This window comes from Amblyraja radiata, chromosome 34 (assembly GCF_010909765.2).
Source record: "Amblyraja radiata isolate CabotCenter1 chromosome 34, sAmbRad1.1.pri, whole genome shotgun sequence".
NCBI classification, from domain to species: Eukaryota; Metazoa; Chordata; class Chondrichthyes; order Rajiformes; family Rajidae; genus Amblyraja; species Amblyraja radiata.
This window is the reverse complement of record NC_045989.1, coordinates 17940838-17959270: the sequence shown is the minus strand read 5'-3', so window position 1 is coordinate 17959270 and position 18433 is coordinate 17940838. Positions and strand designations below refer to the sequence as shown.

At 38.8% G+C, this 18433-nt stretch overlaps 1 protein-coding gene across 4 annotated transcripts in view; it reads left to right on the top strand.

The window, feature by feature from the left end:
* The window catches only part of arnt2 (aryl hydrocarbon receptor nuclear translocator 2), a 143590-nt gene that overhangs the window by 11956 nt on the left and 113201 nt on the right, over positions 1-18433 (top strand). The window contains exons 2-5 of one of the 4 annotated variants that reach the window (XM_033050487.1): positions 471-518; positions 6726-6743; positions 7995-8208; positions 10644-10857. In XM_033050487.1, the coding sequence (XP_032906378.1) occupies positions 471-518; positions 6726-6743; positions 7995-8208; positions 10644-10857 (494 nt within the window). Of the gene's footprint in view, positions 1-470; positions 519-5227; positions 5265-5296; positions 5412-6725; positions 6744-7994; positions 8209-10643; positions 10858-18433 lie in introns of those variants that run through there. The other 3 variants (XM_033050490.1, XM_033050488.1, XM_033050491.1) reach the window with 3 other exon arrangements.

Sequence of the window (18433 nt, the reverse complement as noted above, 5' to 3'; positions counted from 1 at the left end):
TATGAGTCCTCCAACATAGTTACATAAAGGTTTGAAGAACGATCCCGATCAGAAATGTTATTTATCCATATTCTCCAGTGATGCTGTTTTTGGTAAACCAGCATCTGCAGTTCTTTGTTATTAAATTACATTAAAAATACATATTGAATTACATATTAAATTACATAAAAGTTACTTGGCTATAATTAGCTCTGTACTAATAAACCTGATGTTATTTCTATTTATTTATTTTGCAGTGTTCTGACATGTTTCATGGTTTTGAACTTAGCTTCAAGTATCATAGCTTGTATTTATCCCAGCATGAGTGAAATTTTATGATGAAAACAGTAGAAGGTGCTAAGTGCATAATATATGAAAAAAAACATTCTATTCATCTTACTGTAATCTAATGATTCAATATTTTACAAGGCTTTGTTGTATTCTGTGCTTAAATGCATTTAAATTTTTGATTCAAGTGTGTTTTTCCTTAGACTGGATTTTGACGATGAAGATGGAGAAGGGCCTAGCAAATTTTCAAGGTGAGTTATTTGGGAGTATAGGACTTTGATTGCTAATTGGATAGGGTAGGTCATAAAATGTGATGCTGCATGTCTGAGCACATTGTTTACCTTTAATAGTATTTGATTAAAAATGGTAGATATTGTGTTTTTTCCAGTAACAAAATAGAAAATATTGTGCTGGTTATGGCAGCATCTATGGACAGAGAAACAGAGTTAAACTTTCAGGTTGAAGATTCTTCATTAGAACTGGGAAAATGAGAAAACATATTCATTTTAAGTTGCATAAATCTCTGTTATTTAAAATTAACATGTTTTCTCACTTTCCAAATTCTAATGAAGAATTTTCAACCCAAAACATTAACTCTGTTCTCTTTTCACAGATGCCATCTGACCCGCTGGGTGTTTCCTGAATTTCCTGTTTTCATTTCAGATTTTCAGTATCTGCAGCCTTTTATTTTTCAGTTCTTTGTACTGAGTGATAGTCATTGCCAATCTAACTAAATAAACCAATATGCAGTGAGACGTTGCACAATTTGTTGTGTGACAAATGAATGAGGGAAGAGAAGTATGAGGTGTTTTGTTCCAGAAAAATATTTTTGAGGCTTTTGAAAACTGATTTGACAGTTAATGTTCTCTTGAGCAATGAGTCATCGGAGAAGGGCATACTTCTAATGGGAACTAATAATTTGCATTGAAATGGAATTTTAATTTGGATAAAATATATCAAAGTACATTGCGGCAGCATTATTGAACAAAGTCTAGCCTGTAATATCTAGAATTTAACACATTTTTGAAATGCTGCTAAAGTACTGGATTTACGGTAAAATCTAGTGCATATAGTGGGCAGCGCAGTGGAGCAGCGGTAGAGGTGCTGCCTTGCAGCGCCAAAGACCCGGGTTTAACCCTGTCCTCGGATGCTGTCTGCAGAGTTTGCACCACCTTCCTGTGACTGCGTGGATTTTCTCCGGATTCTCTGGTTTCCTCCCACACTCCAAAGACGTGCAGGCTTGTAGGTTAATATGCTTCTGTAAATTGTATTGTATTCAAATTTATTGTCATTGTCTCAATTAGAGACAACGAAATGAATTTCCCTTTACAGTCAGTATCATAAAAATAAATAAATAATAAATAATAAAACATATTAAAAATAAAATAGAATTTAAAAAAAAGCACAAACACAGAAAGTTGGTGAGGAAGGCACCATAGTCCAGCCAGCCTCCCCTCCGATCTTCCCAGATGTTCACCCGTGGTCGGGGCCTTCCGAGCACCCGCAGTAGCCACCCCGGGCGGCCCGATGCTCAGACCCTATCGCCGGGCTGATGGAACGCCGACGCCGAACCCCGATGGTGAAAATCCTCCTCAGCGGCCCGGACCTCCCGATCAGCCGTCTCCCACCGGAGTCCGCAGCTCCCGAGTCCGCAGGCCGAGCCGGGCGGAGTTGCAGGACCCCACGATGTTTGTCAGCGCCGCCCGCGTTGGGAGCTCCGCGAACCACAGCTCCAGGATGTCGGTGCCGCAGGCCCAGCACTCCGGGCTCCAGACGGTGATCCCCGGTAAGGCATCGCCAGGCCCGCGATGTTACAGCGCTGTCCCGCCGCTGCTGGAGCTCTGGTCGGTCCAGGCAGGAAAGGCCGCGCCAATCCAGTAGGTAGGCCGCTGGGGGGGGGGCGAGGACGCGACTCGAATAATAGTCGCGTCCTCTCCAGGAAGTGACGGTATCCCCCTTACCGTGCCCTCTTCCCCCACATTAAAACATTAAAAAAAACATAAAAAACACACTTCACTGAAGGTGGAGGCAGCTGGCACCAGCGCCGGAAGTACAATTGTCCCTAGAGTTTAGCATAGAAGTAGTGTATAGGGTGATTGTTGGTTGGCATGGATTCGGTGGGCCGAAGGGCCTGTTTTCACGCTGTATCTGTTAACTAAAAGTTGTTTTTGTATGACATTTTCAAAGGGGAGACTTTCTCAAAGAGGATAATAGAGACTTGAGTAGCAGTGTGCACACAGACTTTCTCAAAGAGGATAATAGAGACTTGAGTAGCAGTGTGCACACAGTATATTTTAACAAACCTCTGGTGCAGTGATAATCTTTACTAGAATGTGCTGCTTGGATTAGAGGGTTGCTTTAAGGAGAGGTTGGACAAACTTGGCTTATTTTCTCTGTAAAGCCGGACGTTGGTGGACCCTTTAGAGTTTTGGGATGCATCGTGGAAATACGCCCTCTTACCCACGGAGTCCACACCACCCAGCGATAACCCATATACTAGTTCTATGCTATCCTACTTCTGCATCCTACACACTAGGAGCAATTTGCAGTAGCCATTAAACCTACAAACTTGCATGTCTATGGAATGTGGGAAGAAACTGGAGCACCCAAAGAAATTCCTTGCAGTCACAGGGAGAACGTACAATCTCTGCACAGACAGCACCAGTAGTCAGGATTGAACCCGTGTCTCTGGCGCTGTAAGGCAGCAGCTCTACCGCTGCGCACTGTGCTGCCCTGAAAGAAGTATATAAAATTATGAGAGGCGTAGATATTGTAGACAGAAATGTCAAAGACTAGATGGCATAGCTGTGAGATGGGAGGGACACTGTTTAAAGGGTTTTCCAGGCACATGTTTTTACACAGATGGTAGCTTCTAGGAGTAGTGGGAAAGGCTTGATATGATACCTATGTGAATATGCAAGGAATGGAAAGATATAGATCATGTGCAGACGAGGAAAATTTGTGGCATCATGTTAGGCACAGACATTGTGGATGGAAGTGTCTGTTCTAGTACTGTACTGTTCTATGTTTGGTGATGATGTTAGCTGGCCTTGAAATTGTTTTGCTATGTTGTCTTGGATTTTAATCCGACCCGTCTGCTGCCTGACCGTCTGCCTGAGTGTCTTTCCAGCACCCCCCCCCCCCCCCCCCTGCCATCTGTTTACTTAATGTCATACATAATAGTTTTCCATTTATTCTAAGCACATCTCTTTATTTTAGACACTTATGCAAGTGAAACAGCCTCTCGACATCAACTCTACCAAGGTTCCAAGAACGTTATAGCTTTCAGTGAAATCTTTTTAAAAGCCCATAGTTTTTCCTACTGAAGTTTATTTTGAAAATTCTCCTGTCCCAACGATTAGTTTAAGGAACCTTCCTTTAAACACTTCCAAGGCTTTCTTGGTGTGAAGGTGTGATAATCTAGCTCAAGTTGATGGAATTGTGACAATCCTCTGGGCCAGGTATGAGCAGTGGAGAGGACGGTGGAATTAACCCTTGAGACACACATATTTGGTTCAGTTTTGCCAGTATTGAGGCAGAAGATTCATCTTGATATTAGAACGGATGGTGGGGAGAGTGGTATTGGATTACAAGAGGAAGCTGAGAAATAAGATATAAATTGTAGCTGTCTATTCTTCAGATGATATGGAAGGGTTGCATGGGATGAATATGAAGCAAAGATGGAGTGTTGTGTTACACAATTTGTCTTTTGAAACTTTAGAAGAGACTTCATTGGAAGTTTAATATTCTTCTACAATATTTACATCTTGTAACTTCTAAATTTCCAAGATTTTCTAATATAAGGAAAGTGAATGAATTATATGAGTAGCCCATTTAAATGAATAAATAAATCCGTGTAAAATTCAGACCAGTATTCTATCTCTGCATTTTTGAATTTCTAAGTGAATTTTCTTTTCTTTCTGAAGGCTATAAAAATCTAAGTAAGTGACATTTACTGAATCGTCATGACTACTTATGTGTAGTTAACTGGATCTACTCTAGAATAAGATGCAAATAAGAAAAACTGCAGATGCTGGAAATCTGAAATCTTTTCCCAGTTCTGATGAAGGGTCTTTGAACGAAATGTTGAGTCGGTTCCTTTCTCCAAGGTTCTGCATGACTTGATGAATTTTTCCAGATTTTCTGTCTTTACTTTCCTAGCATAAGCCTCATTAAATAAATAATGTATCGCAGGTCCAAAATTTCTTTAGTTACACCTACCTCGACCCGAAACGTCATCCATTCCTTCTCCCCAGAGATGCTGCCTGTCCCGTTGAGTTACTCCAGCTTTTTTGTGTCTATCATATGCAACTACTCTTAATTTTTCCTATGACTTTCCTACAATTTATTTACTGATTTCTGGCCAAGCAAGTACACTGCTCTCGTATCACTGCCTATCTTGTTCAGTTACTGACTGAAAGCAAGTGTATAAATGCAGGACACTGTGGCATGAGCCTTGACCTTGTGTTTATGTAAGATGTGCGATAGGTTTGGTGGCTTTTGATTGTTATACATTAGCAGCCAGATATCTGGACTATTGATCCAGAGGGTTGTCAGAATTAAATGCAGATATTCAATTCAAGTATATTTATATATAAATCAAGAGCATGTTTCATTGATCATTATCATGAAACTATTGAATTGTTGTATTAAAAAAAGCCACAATGGATGTCCTTTAAGGAAGACAAGCTTTACCTGATCTTAATTGTCTGCTCTGGTCCAGGAGAGTTAATGATGAACAATAAATGCCTGAATTGCCAGTGATAGTTTGAAGTGGATATGACTATTCTTGTTGAACCATTCTTTGTGATTTCCTTCAAATTGGTTTCTAATTCTCAATAGTAATTATAACATTTTGCACAGCTATGTGTTGTCCAGCAGCATTGATAAATGTGGATGATGCAGTGTGCATGGATCTGTTTTAAGCTGCTATGGCATTGACTCCCCATTTTGTTTATAGGTATGCTGATCAGACTCCATGATGAAAAGTATGCAAGGTAGGAGTAACCCTATTGGGTTTAGTAACGAGCCGGGGCTAGTGTCATTTTGCCCTCCTCGGGTAAAGCCAACTAGTTCCCTTTAGCAGAGATGATTTTCCATCCGGTTCAGATGACAGAATGTTGATGACAAGAAAAACTGCACAGGTAGGAAAAAGCAAATAACTACCAAAGTAACATCACATGTTCTTAAATTTTGTGCCAATATCAACAATTGTTATAGATAAGAAATATATAGCAAAATTCTCATCTAAAATAATGATGATATTAGTATGTGACTAAAGTAGGCACGTTTGCATGTTTACCATTTGTTAAGTGAACAGTATTGTTGCCTGTTAAATGTTGCACGGTATAATTGTACATTTGTTCCATTTTGGAACTTGATTATGTTTTTTGTTAATGGAGACATAAGAGACTGGAGATGTTGAAAATGAGCAGTCAACCAACCACTGGAGAAACTCAGCGGGTCAGGCATCTCTGGGGGCAAAGGGATAATTGACATTTTGGGTTGAAAGTCTATGTCAAGACTTTTTCTGATGTTGCTTGACCTGCTGAGTTCCGCCGGAAATTAGTTTTATGTTGCTCCATATTTTTATAAAGGAATGATAACTATTATTGATGCTTTTGTCAGAATGTACCCTGAGCAATATCAGTGCGTAGATTGCTATTGGGGCTGAGTTTAACATTGAATTAGATTTTTAGATGGAATATCTTCTATCTTTCACAATGTATAGAAATATTTATTATGAAATTTACTTGAACTAAATAGGCAAAGATATATTTTGACAAATGTTTAATGATGCTTTAAAAAATACTACTAAAACTGGATTAATTTTCAATCCCTTTACTGTTTTTGTGGGGCTGTGCTGTGTGCAAAATCTTTCTTCCCACCAAGTGGTCGTTGCTTTGCATTTGTTCAAGTGAAATTGTTTGAGAAATGTTGTGATATTATATGGTGATCTTTTGTTTACTCCTATTAGTTTCAATCCCAGCCAAAAAATAAATTTTTAATAGTCTCTATTTGTTTTAATTTTTTAAATTGTAATTATGTACTAAAAATAGATTTAATAAATGCTCAAAAATATGTGGTCGAATGGATTCAAAATATATCTGTTGAATTAGCCTATACAGTCAACAACAAATTTCACAGTCCAGTGCACTAACGTTAGTTTTGAAAGCAGTCTTGTTATATGTAAATTAATAATATGGGATTAACATCAACACATGCATGTAACAAAATAGTATTAGAATGTATCTTGGAGGAAGACAAATAAAATGTAAACATTCAGTCCAGAATGTATGTCAAATTTAGTTATTAAAATAAATAGAAAAGTGTGTAGTGCAAGAGGAGAGTATATTTGTCAATATATTTGTAAAATTGATGTATGTTATGCAAAATTATGAAAATCAATAATTATTTGCTTTTTTAAATTATGTTGTTTACATGCTTCATTTATATAGGGAATTAGGCATTATGAAGTAAGTACAATATGAATAAGAAATACAACAATGTTATTTTAGAATGCATTAATAATTTGAAATTTAGTTACACAATTTTATGAAGTATTTTTCATGTTGGAGTAAAACAAATTAATGACCTGTCACAAATTTCAGAGCTATCATAGATGTTCTCACAGGTTCATTGCACGTTACTTTTGTTGTTGTGGGTAGGCCTTGCACCATTTATATTCTGCAGTTAACTTGTACGACTATAAGTATAATGTTGGACAAAACAGGGAGCTGGACCGAGGGCTCAGAATCTACTGAGCCTGCTCAGAGTCTGCTGCCTGGAATCATAGCAAACAGGAATCTTCCTGCATTATATTTACCTGATCCGGTTCTGGTGGATTTACCTTGCTGGTTCAAAGTATTCTGAACTCCACTAGCATGGCGTGGAATCAATGGTATCTTTATCCTGCACCAAGTTTAAATTGGCAAGGGATCCCTGAAACCATTTCAGAGCATACACCAAGCATCCAACCTGAACAGCATTTACAACAATTTTGTTTCTTTCATCTCTCAGTGGGTGAAATTAATGAAGCTTTAGGTAAAGCAGATGATAAATTAAGAAACTGGTTTATTCTGCAGGATTTAGTCTGACTGAACAAAACTAGCAATTTAAGATCCTTTTATGAAACAACTGAAACCCTTCTTGCAATAGACCAAAATAAAGAAAAATGATTGAGATATCCCAAAGAGCAAAGGGAATCTTTATTTTATGTCTATGCATCAAATTCCAATTGGGAAAACTCTCTGACTGAAATTCCATTGGCAGACCAAGATCTGCTTTCTTTCACTAAGTATAAAGCCTGCCCTACAATGTGTTTCTAGTTAATTTCTGATCCAAGGGAGCAAATTTTCACCACGTCACCCCATCAACAATCTGTTGAACTCCAGTGAATTGAGATGTCTCAACTCGGATTGGAATGAACAATGACTGAAATGTCAGACAAATTGGCTGAAACAAACTGTTAGAGACATCTTGTCTGAATTCTAATCTATATTTTGAAGACTTGATGTCCTCTTCATTTAACTTTTTGCAACTCTCTTAATCGTTAGCATTTTTAACTTTACACACAACCTTCCCACTGGAGTGGTAGGAAATCCTAAACTATGTTTGGCTTACAGAGATTAATTTAAAGGCAATTGTAACTGAATTGTTTTATTTTTTCATTTTCTTTTATTTCTTTTATAATTTATCAATACTATTAATATTGTTAAAATCCACAGAGAGAATCACAGTGAAATTGAAAGAAGACGTCGAAACAAGATGACTGCTTATATCACAGAGTTGTCTGACATGGTACCAACATGTAGTGCTTTAGCACGCAAACCTGATAAACTGACGATTCTTCGCATGGCTGTCTCTCATATGAAGTCTTTAAGGGGAACAGGAAATACTTCGACTGACGGTGCCTATAAGCCTTCGTTCCTAACAGAGAAGGTTGGTTAGGATTGGGAATGTTATTAAATGTTAAGCAGTGACTCTTGAAGGAAGTGACTTTTTTAATGCAGATTTGATTCTAATCATCAGCATCTGCCAAGTTAATATATTTTCCAGCTTGCATAACCGTCTTGTATAATTCATAAGTTGCAGCCAAAAATGTTTACTTTCTATTTCTGATTTGTGATGAATTGATAATATGATTCAGGACCTTGAAGTATGAAGAAACCAATGTGATCAGCATTTCAGAAAGATTAAGATGGGTTAACCTACAGTTCTGGTCATCACCAATTGTTCCTCAAACCAAAATCTCCACTATACCAGTGCAAGATGTATTGAACTGGAGAGGATGTAATAAGATTCATGAGGATGTTGCCAAGAATGGGGAGTTTTGGCTTTGAGAAATAATTGGATAAGCTGGGGTTGTTTTCTTTTGAAAAGAAAAGGTCAGGTTGAGACTTATTGGAGATGTGTAAAATTATGAAGGATCCCAAGAGAAGAAATAAAAAAAGAGTAACTAGCAGAGGCGTGAAAAACCAGAATTCGTGGATTTAAAGTGATTAGTGGAAGGATTAAAGAAGAGATGAGAAAAAAAAATATCTGGAGAATGGTAGGGATCTGATCTCACTTCCTTAAAGGTGGTAGTGATTAAAGATTTTGAAATTACTTGGATAAGCATTTGAAGAGCTGAGCTTCAAGGCAGATGGATTGGATTGAGAAGCTCTCTTTCAACCAACAGAGACACTTTGGGCCAATTGATTTCCTTTGATCTGAACTTTATATGTGGCCATATAATTTCTGTTTCCACAATGAATGAACCAGTCACATCATACATTTTCAGCATGATATTGGAAGAGTTGCTATGATACTATGGAAATAGCAGACTTTGGGATGCAGGGTTTTCATCCTTCGAGAGGTTGTTGCAGAGCTGTAAGGACTGACTGATTCCTGGGATGTCAGGACTTTCATATGAAGAAAGACTGGATAGACTTGGTTTGTACTCGCTAGAATTTAGAAGATTGAGGGGGGATCTTATAGAAACTTACAAAATTCTTAAGGGGTTGGACAGGCCAGATGCAGGAAGATTGTTCCCGATGTTGGGGAAGTCCAGAACAAGGGGTCGCAGTATAAGGATAAGGGGGAAATCTTTTAGGACCGAGATGAGAAAAACATTTTTCACACAGAGTGGTGAATCTCTGGAATTCTCTGCCACAGAAGGTAGTTGAGGCCAGTTCATTGGCTATATTTAAGAGGTAATTAGATGTGGCCCTAGTGGCTAAAGGGATCAGGGGGTACGGAGAGAAAGCAGGTACAGGATACTGAGTTGGATGATCAGCCATGATCATATTGAATGGCGGTGCAGGCTCGAAGGGCCGAATGGCCTACTCCTGCACCTATTTTCTATGTTTCTATGACATGGTTAGATTCTTCCCTGTACGCACTACAGGTACTATGAACCATGGTCATAGTATTCCAGTAAAGTGTACTAAAAAAATTTGTATAGAGCGATTAAATCAGAGTCTTGTAGTTGTCCTCAATACTGGGGGAAGCCAGCTGCAGTCTCGTGCAACTGACCTGAAAATAGCTTTTCCCTGTTGATAGCTATTTATATTCCATCTTGATTTTTGTGGTTTTCTGAAGTTCAAATGTTCTGTATTCTTATCATGAATGAGAACTACAGAATAAAAATGCTTTTCCTCCTGGAAGGTTATTCCCTTAACTGTTTTACCGTGTGGGAAAGTTTGGAGAATATAATTTCTGGGAGTGCCTAATAACAGATTTTTCTAATTAGTACTCTGATGCCTTACATCAGAATCCAACAAATCAAACTAGGGTGATTGATGTGACACTGTGCTCATTTACCTGCCTTTACAGTACCCCAGGGAACCACAATATCAGGTTGATATCACCTTGATCATGACTTATGCAGCTACCCAAACAGCAGGGCATTTGTTCTTTCTGAAAATACTGAGAATTAAGCAATTACAGTATCTTGCATTTGTCTGTCCAATTAAATAGGACCCTTCATGAGGGTGACCTTTGTTAATCATATCCCATAGTGAGATTTCATTTGTCGTACCTTTCTTAAATTGGATGATTATGAATTGTTTCTTGTGGAAATAAACACAAATTCAAAGATGTTGTAAAATGTGTCATAGTTGTTGATTTTATGTTTTAATACAAAGGAACGAGCAGTAAAATATTGGAGAAAGGTATTGATCAATATTAGTTATAAGAAAATCTTCGCTCATACTGAAGGGGGGTCTCGACCAAAAATGTCACCGAATCCTTTTGTAGTTTTGTAATCAAGAATAAGTTATTGGTAGTTCTCTGATGGGTCACCATAGAAATGCTGGAAATGTGATATCACCAATTATTGTGGAATATGTTATTTTACCATCTTAATATTTATATTGCTTTCATTCTCTTTCAAGGAATTGAAGCATCTTATTTTGGAGGCAGCAGATGGATTCCTTTTTGTAGCTGCATCTGAGACCGGAAGAGTCATCTATGTATCGGACTCTGTTACACCCGTTTTAAACTATCCACAGGCTGAATGGTTTGGAAGCACTTTGTATGAACAAGTTCATCCAGATGATATTGACAAGCTCAGGGAGCAATTGTCTACATCAGAAAGTTCAATGACTGGTAAGTAGTTTGTCTGGATAAAATATATATATATATATATTAGAGCTCGTAAGACATTTTGATAATTAGTAAATAACTATTAAAACATTCTTATGTCCCAGCAAGTATCAGTGTTAGCCTTCGTTCAGCCAAAAAAATAGCTTGACAATATAGATAATGCTGGTATTTTGTTCCTGCAGTTGATTTGGCTTTCCAATCTAATTTAATAAATGTCCAAAACTAAGAATGACATTGTTTGCATTTTAATTATCCATCCCTTATTTCACATGGTCTTTCAGTAACGATTTTAATGACGAGGTTTTAAATGGTGGATCCAGAAGGCATGTCTTGATAGGATTCGCAAAATGGACATCAAGGTGTTAACATAAATATATTCTTCCTGGGTTTGATATGGCAAAATTGGAACAGCTGCTGGCAAATCCAACTTGCCGGTTTCCCCAACCCTGGTCATACGTACATGCCCTAAATAAGTCCAGTGATCGAAAACGGGTGATTACTGTATTGAAATCCAGATGTCACATAGGCTTTTTAAGGCTGCAAATGTCCATTTGTAAGAGTGCCAGCAGATGGCGCTCTGCAATAACAGATGAGATTCTGGATTTTTTGTATTCATCACAAGCAAGGTCATTTATTTTCCCACAAAGATATTTTGCGTAAAATATGTTGCCATAGCAACATTGCCAGGCAAGACCTGTATAGCATATAGAGTAACTCAACGGGACAGGCAGCATCTTTGGTGAGAAGGAATGGGAGACCCTTCTTCAGACTGGTTAGGGATAAGGGAAACGAGAGATATAGACGGTGATGTGGAGAGATAAAGAACAATGAATGAAAGATATGCAAAAAACTAACGATGATAAAGGAAACAGGTTGTCGGGTGAAAATGAGAAGCTAGTGCGACTTGGGTGGGGGAGGAATAGAGAGAGAGGGAATGCCGGGGCTACCTGAAGTGAGAGAAATCAATATTCATACCACTGCCCAAGCGAAATATGAGATGCTGTTCCTCCAATTTGCATTTTGTGTCACTCTGACAATGGAAGAGACAGAGGTCAGAAAGGTCTGTAGGAATAGGAAGGAGAATAAAAGAGTCCAGCAACCTGGAGCTCAGTTTGGTTCGGGCGAGCTGAGCGAAGGTGAACCGCGAAACTACACTCGCATAAATTGTTGTTGTTGTGCAGCAAGATTTGATGGAAAAATTGGCAAATAGGCCACAATTTCAGTCTTAACAATTGGGAAATGGGTTTGCGAGACATTTTCTCATTAAAATGTGATGAGTTAATTGATGTACAGTTACTATAGTCAATACCTTATCTGTCATTCTGTCATAGTGTAGGAATTAATATTTTTGCATATTAATGAGATTCCTTTTTGTCTCTTGTTTGTTTTGTAATGCACTCTAATGTAGGAATCAATTTTCAAGCAAGATCATTTTTGTCTAGATCATTATTCTTTCATTGGTAAAAGGTGAGCATTAAATTATGCGTAACAAATTGGACAGATGTGACTAATGCTTTGAAATTACACGAGAAATTGGTATTTGCATGATCTGAATGGCTTAATTTTTTTCAAACTTTATGTTTGCAAGAGGTTATATGCATACATTTTACTAAAGTAATTGTTTGTTTTGATGTGGTAGACTGACGTGAAAGATTTTTTTTGGCACATTTGCACAGTTTGACCTTGATGCTTAGATTTGAACTGGGTGAGAGAAGGAGAGTCCTTTCATATCCTTAATCTCTTCGCTAGGATTGCTGTGCCCCATTTTCTCTTCTGAAAGAGCAAGTGGCTGAGTTTTTCTTGGTGATATCAGGCCAGTGAACTCGACAGTGGAGCTTAAACTGTGGGGCATTTCCTCGTTTGTTGGCTGGGTTGACGAGCTGCAAGTCAACTTCCTCATGAATGGACATGAATTAATATGAATTGGCAACAACACCTCCTCCTCTATGACAAACACATCAACGCTCTGTGTTTAGTCCCCTATTCTATTCTCTATACTCATGAATGTATAACCAGACACAACTCCAATGCCATCTTTAAATTCACCGATGTTACCACCATTGTTGGATAAATAATGGGTAACGATGAGTCAGAGTATATCAAGGATCCATGAGTCTGTCTTCATTGAAGGGAGAGAGTTATCAGCTTCTCCGGGGCATGCATTCCTCTGAAGATCTATCTTGGACCCGGCACCTTGAGGCATGCTCATCAAAACCTCTACTTCTTTAGAAGATTGAGGAGATTCTGATTGTCGCCAAATGCCCTATCTTCAGTTTACTGACTGGTTGCATCATGGTCTGATTTGGTAATTCGACCGAAGGAGACTGCAGAAATTGCCCAATCTATCAAATTTATTCCCCTCTACACCTTCGAAGAGACTCACAGAAGACTGCTCAGAAAGACAGCTAATATCATCAAAAGCCACACCACACTAGCTACGCTCTCATCTCACTGCTGGTACGGAGGTACGGAGCGTGAGAACTGTGACGTCCAGGTTCAGAAACAGCTTCTTCCCAGTAACCATCAGGTTCTTGAACCACAACCCTACCTCGGCAACAATTTATTACAGACTTTGGTTTGGTTGCACTACATACTCCGGATTTACACTATTATGGTCAGGTTACCAAGTATTACTGCTAACTTATTGTATTATTGATGTGTTATTGTTTTAATGGGCCTGTAAAGCTGTAGTAAGAATTTAATTGTTCCATTGACAATTTCATCTGAGTTTTATCTTGCACTAAATCAGGGGTCAGCAACCTACGGCACTCGGGCCGAATGCGGTCCATAACCCAAAATCATCCGGCCCGCAGGCGTATTTTTTTTCCCGTATTTATCCGGCCCGCCGACTTCCTTCATCTCCGGTACCTCCTGGGCCCGAGGCCGCGGCACCCATGCGCAGTGACGCAAGGAGGCCTGTGCTGGCGGCCGCAATGGCGAAGAGCTGAGGAGCGGTGAGCAGCCGAGGAGCGCCAAGCTCTGGCTGTACCGCATCCTGCACAAAGCCGCCAGCATGGCCGCGCACATTCTGTGTCTGGGCTTCACTGTCAGGATCGGAGGTAGATGAAAAAGCTGGAGAAACTCAACGGGTGAGGCAGCATCTACGGAGTGAAGGAATAGGCGATGTTTCGGGTCGGGACCCTTCTTCAGAAGTGCTCTGAGACCCGTCTGAAGAAGGGTTTCGACCCGATGAGTTTATCCAGCTTTTTGTCTACCTTCGATTTTTCCAGCATCTTCTGTTCTTTCTTAAACACACTGTTGGGATCGGGGTTGTCAATAGGTTGGGGACGAGTGAGTGTGAGTATTTGAGCCACCGCCTCAGGACAGAGCCAAGGCAATGGTCCGTAGGTGCGCCATGTTCGTGAGCGCCCGTAACTAGGGGGCAGTGCTCCGGGTGGCGTCCTCGAAGGGTCGGGGTCTATGTGAAACATGATTTGATGCCTGCCAGGGTGGGGGCGGGATCCATGTGTACACGTGATAGATGTGGCCCGCCAATCGCTCACAGACGTGTCCCGGCCCCTATGCAGAACAAGGTTGCCTACCCCTGCACTAAATAATATACACTTTATCTGTACAATGTGGACAGTTTGATTGTAATCATTCATATATAGTCTTTTCATTGACTGGATAGCATGAAACAAAAAGGTTTTTCTCGGTACCTTGGTCCACATAAAAGTAATAAACAAAACTAAACTAATTAAGCATTCTTGACTTTTAGTATAGTGCATCCACCACCACAAGTATGTTCCAGATTCCCACCACCCTCTGGGTGGAAAAAGTAAAATCTCAAATCTCTTAAACCTTTTACCTCTTACGGAACCCTACAATATACACTATGTAATTTTGTATACCTCCAGCCGGTTCCTCCTCAGCTTCTTTCACCTCAAGAAACAACAACCCTAGTCTATCGGCCTCTTCTCAAAACTGAAAGGCTCTATCACTGAAAACATTCTGGTGAATCTCCTCTGCACGCATTCTCGTGCAATTACAACCTTCCTATCATGTGGCAATCACAAATGCACACAGTATTTCACCTGTGATCTAACCAGTATTTTATAATTTTACTCCATGACCTATGTATTCATGCTTTTATGTCCCAAGTAATGAAGTTGGTGAAAATGTATGCCATTTTCACAACCGTAACTTCCTATGCTGTTACCATCAGGGACGTTTGCACTTGTACATAAAGGTCCTGCTCCTCAATACTTCCGAAAGCCCTCCCATTCGTTGTATATGCTTGAATAAATGTAAGCCACAGTTTTGCATTGGATATCTTACTTTGTAAAGAATTGCAGGGCATCTTTCTTCTGACAAGTAATATGATTTTAATGGCCTTTAAAAGTGGAAAAGTAAATAGCTTTCTCAGATTACTATATTCTACTATATTTTATTTTGTTCATGACCAATGTATTTTCAAAGATTTTCACTCTTTCAATTCAAATAATATATATCCTAAGATCTTTATCAGAATACTCTGTGTCTGCCAGAATTGTGTTCATTGCAGTTCAGGCCAAAGACTTCTCTATATATGAATTATTTTACTTTACTTTGCACATTTTCTCTACCTCATCTGGTACTGCCAAAGTTGTGTTTCCCTTTGTCTGCTGAGAAGGCCGCTGGTTTATTTTCAAGTTAATGCTTATTGATAACATCTATGATTTATGTTGCAACTTCAGGCGCTCTTTTATGGTCAACAAATTCAAGTTTTTTTTTAGCTGACGCGTAAATTCTTCCATCATAAATGATTCAACAAAGAAGCAGCTGTTTTGATATTGTGTTTCTGAACCATCAACCGCAGCTTCGAGACTTGAGCATTCAATCTGTATGATTCTTTGCTATTGCGGAATGGGGGGCGGTGGGTTCATGCCCAAAGCAGTCTTGGGAGATCATGATTCCAGTTCTAGCAGTCTTGATGATATTTGTGAATGGGAAGATTCGACATTTGAATTGTTTATATGAATTGTTTCTCTATGTATTGCTGCATGCTGTCTGATGGAGGGAGAAATCATTTTTGGAAGGACTTGTCGAGTCATAGAGACCTACAGTATGGAAACAAAAATGTGGGCAACTGTGAGGACATGAGCTATTGAAAGATGGTGATGTTCACAGGGACCTCGAGTTTTCTCATTTATGAATCGCTGATAATTAATGTGCACGTTGAGTAACTAATTAGGAAGGCAAAGTGTATGTTTGAGAAATGTTTGCAGAACTGCTGGTAAATCGAAGGTAGACACAAAATGCTGGAGTAACTCAGCGGGTGAGGCAGCATCAATGGAGAGAAGGAATTGGCGATGTTTTGGGTCGAGAAAGAAGATTTGAGTATGCGTGCAGAGACACCTTGCACCAATTATTTAGAGCCCTGGTGAGATTGCATCTGAAATATTGGGTTTAAGTCTAGTCTCCCCACTCAATGAAGGATGTATCTGCGGTGGGAAGAAAGGTTCAACAGTTTGATTCTTGGCATAAGAGAGATTAAGCAGCCTAGGCCTATACTCCTTTGTGTTTAGGAAAATAAGATGTCATTGTAGCATAGTAATATTGTAACATCTACAGGATAAGATAGACACAGGTTTGATGTTTTCTTTGCTAGGGTGTACAGCAACAGGGGCCTCTGTCTTAGAAAAAGGGTTAGACATTCAGTTGAAGTTGGTGAACACAGCTTGTCAGTGGCTCTCTGGTCTTAAAGAAATAATGTTCCTTTTGATTTCACATTAAGATGTTGAAAAGTGAATTGAAAACAACTTCTTAGAACTCTCCAGTGGATCCTTGCAATGCTCCTGACTTGGCTGCAAAATATCGCAGAAGATTTGGTGCATGTTTTGACACTTGTTCTGTGTGCTTTCTGACCAATCTTCGTGCAAATGAAGGCCCTAATATTTGTGCAGAGTGACTTTAGTTTAGGTTGGCTACCAATCTTTATACGTGGCTTAAATTGTTGAAGTCGTCAAGTTACAAACAAATCTACAACTTAGAAAGTTCCTCAAAACTAAACATGGGAGAAAAATATTGATGGTATGAGCAATATTTACCATTCAATGCCGAGAAAGAAATTGAGGTTCAGTATATTGACATGTGTCCTGGCATTATAGATTTGTTAGTGTGGTGCAGACGTGGTAAACCTTCTGCTGTGCTGCCTTGTGGCCTTTAATTCAACGTTATGCGCATAAGGTGTTTCCAGGAGGTTCTGGAGTTCAGCATGCTTGAGTGGGTGGTGGAAGTATCTAGACGAGCAGTCGATTGCCAAGGTATAGAAGTGCTGATGTATGGGATTAGTGTAGATGGGTTATTGACATGTTTCTATGCAGCATGACTCGGTGTTTGGCGAAGCAATGTCATATACCGCAAGCTTCAGACTGCAATATTCCAGGAACTTTTCTAGTCAAGTTTTCAATCAGCTGCTCTATTGTATTTGTAAAAGTCTTATGTTAGAAATGATGATAGCATTTGCTTAGATATGCAAGAAGGAGCACTTTTTAAAATCAATCGGTAAACACAAAATGCTGGAGTAACTCAGCGCGACAGGCAGCAGGAATGGTTGACATTTTTGATCGAAACCCTTCTTTAAAATCTATAGTTTTGTGTGGGGAGGAGAAAAGTATTTTACCTTCCATTAGCTGTTATTCTGGAAAGTGAAACAATTTATAAGGCTATTATGTGATTTCAAGTGTTGTATACAGGAGTTCCTATTACTATAAATTATTTTATGCATTTGTTTGATTTGAAAGATTAACTTTGGCATTAAGTTAATCTTTTTTATAAATGATGACACTTCTGTTTCCTGTAGATATGAACAGTAGGTCCAAGTATATTTTCAGGTGTTATTAAATTGAAAAGCTTGAGGTTTTCTACGAGAGCAAAAAGTATCTAAAATGTTTTTTTATTATCAGTTGGATTAGCTGATTAATCCATTTTTTGCCCATAAGCAGAGCCTTAAAAACAACATTTTGTGGTTTATCTTTGGTTTGCTGTGCATGCACATCGTTAGTTTGCCTTTGGATTCTTTTAATCTATTTTGTGTGGTGAGTCATAGCATGTGTCCAACATTATGGTTTAATCTTCTTTTAATTGTTCACAGATGGCTGTTTTGAAATCGGGCATTGCTTTCAATAAGCAGGTGTTTATTTTGTACGCCTAATTTTTTCAAGTGATATTTAGAGTTTTGAGTGTATAATGCAATATACAAAGCAAATTGTAAAACCTGTTCCACGCTAAGCTTTGTCAGTGCTCTGAATCTTCTTGATTAGTTTCTTATCCTCTGAGCAGAAGCTGTTCATCTTCTATTCCGTATGGTCTCTCTATTTTAATTTAGTCTATTGAGAGTTTCAATAGACTCGAAGCAGAAGAAACTTTATCAATCATCAGATTCCTTGTATGTTTTGTTTGGAGTCCAAAATATTTATTTTGCATTGCTGTGCAGCCTATTGGAGATTATTGTTTGAACCAGTCAACTGTTCATTTATAAGTTTCAACTGAACTTCCTGTTTTGACTCTTAATATTTGGCCTTTTGTGGGTCAAAGAATTTGAGATGGAGACATCCTGTTCTTAGCAATTCATCTTCTAAATAATGTGTTCTAATTC